Below are 2680 nucleotides of genomic sequence, written 5' to 3' on the forward strand. Positions count from 1 at the left end.
CTGTCTACAGTAGAGAGCAGCTGCTCAGAGCCCCTCATCCCCTGTGCTTCAGGTCTCCTCCCTACTGTCTACAGTAGAGAGCAGCTGCTCAGAGCTCTCACATCTGCTTTCCTTGTAGAAGCAGAGCAAGGAAGAGTGAGCCTCTCTCTTAGGGCTCATCAAAGTATGGGAGGGGCGTTACAGCGAGACCAGCACTGAGCAGGCAAGACCATGACTGCCCACTTTGGTCTTCAGACCAAAGATTCAAGGGCATGAAGAGGTGAGACAGTTCCCCACCTCCCTTCAGCAGCTCACTCTAAACACCTTTTAGAAGCAGGGTATGTGGTCTCAACTTGGCATCTGACCTTGGCAAGCAACCAACTCTGTCTTCTTTAGAATGCATTTTATCTTTATTATTTTTATACTAATGTAATTAGTGATACTAATTACAAAAACACAGACAACCTTGGATAGGAATTCCGTTAAGGGCTCACCTTAATCCCATGGCTGTAGGATCAGTAAGTTCAGCACTGTGTTTCATGCAATTCCTGTGGAACTGTTCTGGCAGAAAATCTAAGAGGTGGCGTGTCTCGCTGTGTTCAGACTTCCTCTATAAATGTCAGGGAAGAGATAAATCCCTGGGACGTGTGGCAGTTAAACCACGGTGTCCTGTCACATACAGCTTTTGGCACTGAGGAATCTGCTACTACCTTGGAGTGCCTACAGTCAGTACAACAGAGGAAGGATGTGGATTCCCATGTCTGGGAGACAGGGTAAGGTGACTGGGCACTTCTCCCAGGAAGGGCTTCACATCTGAGAAAGCCTCTTTGAAAATGGGAGATGGAGACAGTTCCCCAAACCTTTCCCCATGTCCTCCAACTATTAGCTAAATCCATGAATGAACAGAAAGATTCAGAGGCCTCACGCCCTGAACCTGATTTCAACCAGCTCCTTGCTCCTGGAGCACGGTACGGTAGCTAAGTGGGCAGAGCGGGCAGCTTCTCGCTGTGTGCCACACAGAGGTGTCAGCTCCGACACAGGCGGCCCCAGCGTCACACAGTGCACACAGGGCAGGGAATACTGGGCATCTGGAGTGCTTGCAGGGTGGGTGCCTCTCTCAGGAACACAGCCAAGGCTAGGGCGATTTATTATCCCACCAATCAGCATTTTCCTCTCATTCCAGCGCCTATAGATCAGTAGAAGTGATTTCTGCAGATTGCCTACTGTAGAGATTTATTTCTAAGATTAAAATTATTGATTTTTTTCACACCACCTCATCAGTGTTACTTAGAAAAATTTCAGCTCATAATCAGGCTGTGCCTACATGGCATCAAATACGTCTCCGAAAGCTGTCCTCCCTGGGACAGGATTACTCCATCCTGGGTTCCTTTGCATTCTGAAACCACTGGTGTTTCACTTTTCCCTGAATTATCTTTACTTTGGTGCAGTTTCCAAGGTCACATGGTGAGCACGAGCATGTAATCATGACATGCACGCAGGGTTTTTAATTTAAACATCTCCTTACGATAAGCAGTGTCTTGCATGCTTATTTGTGTGTGTGTGTGTGTGTGTGTGTGCATATGTGTATGAGTGCATCTGCTTATGTGAGTGTGTGCATAAAGCTGTCTGTAGGCATGTGTGTGTGCAGATGCAAATGCATGTTTGAGAGCATGCATGCAGAGGCTAGAGGTCAATCCTCAGTGCTGTCTAGAACTCAACGAGAAGGCAAGTCTGGCTGGCCAGCAAGCCCCAGGAATCTACCTCTCTCTACCGTCCCCGCGGTGAAGTTCGAGCATGTACTGTTATAGCATCCAGCTTTTCCCCTGGTGTCTAATTTGAGTCCTCTTGCTTGCACAAGCAAACCCATTATTGACTGAGCCTTCTTGGCCGCTGATTATGCAGAACTTGGAGGTTCTGAGAAGGAACAACGTACCACTGGGCCTCAGGGCATCCAGATGTTATTTCTAAGTTTCAGCCACTGTAACCTTCTACTTTAACCCAGGCCAAATGCAGAAAACACCATCCCTGTCAGAAGGTTTCATATCATTACCACCACCATTTACTGATTTGAAAGCATTGCAGCAAAAGCGATATCTATAATACTCTACTAAAATATGCTAGCTTTAGCTGTTTGGGACATTGTGATTTTGTTTTTTCCAAAACAAGTATAAAATTGTAGGCAGCTGAGATGGAGGAGAAAGATAAATTGTTCAGACAAAGGACCATGGATGGATATGAAAACCACTTTAGTTCTCAGTCCAGGAAGGAGACAGGCAATCATGACTCAGCAGCTGTCTCCCTTGGTATAATTCCATATATTCCTGCACGGAGGAATCCACAGTGCCCTTACCTGGGTGGTGTGGCTCTCTCGATGTCTCTGAAAAGATGACGTCCCCATGCCACTCAGACACAGCCTTGAGCATCCATCGTCCTCAGGTAAACCTGTGGGGGTCAGCGCAGAGATGCAGTGAGGTTGTATCACCTTGCCGAAAGAAAAAAATACTTCGTACTTAGTTAATAAACAGACACTGTCATATTCCATGCATTAAAGTGCTAGGCAATAGCAGTTATTTATTGAATATTCAGATTTGCAGCGAGATGGGAATACCTTAAGCTCTTGCAGTTTCGGTAAACAAAAAAGGAGATGTACTGCCAGAGAGACAATGACAGCAAACCACTCAGAGCAAGGCAGGTGTGCTTT

General features: G+C 46.4%; 1 protein-coding gene across 4 annotated transcripts in view; it reads right to left on the minus strand.

The window, feature by feature from the left end:
- The window catches only part of Myo16 (myosin XVI), a 474821-nt gene that overhangs the window by 23378 nt on the left and 448763 nt on the right, over positions 1-2680 (minus strand). For all 4 annotated transcript variants that reach the window (XM_026788802.1, XM_026788803.1, XM_026788804.1 and 1 more), the window contains exon 34: positions 2330-2421. In XM_026788802.1, coding sequence (XP_026644603.1) covers positions 2330-2421 — 92 coding nt within the window. The remainder of the gene's footprint in view (positions 1-2329; positions 2422-2680) is intronic.

The sequence above is a fragment of the Microtus ochrogaster genome, unplaced genomic scaffold, assembly GCF_000317375.1.
Source record: "Microtus ochrogaster isolate Prairie Vole_2 unplaced genomic scaffold, MicOch1.0 UNK7, whole genome shotgun sequence".
Classification (NCBI taxonomy): Eukaryota; Metazoa; Chordata; class Mammalia; order Rodentia; family Cricetidae; genus Microtus; species Microtus ochrogaster.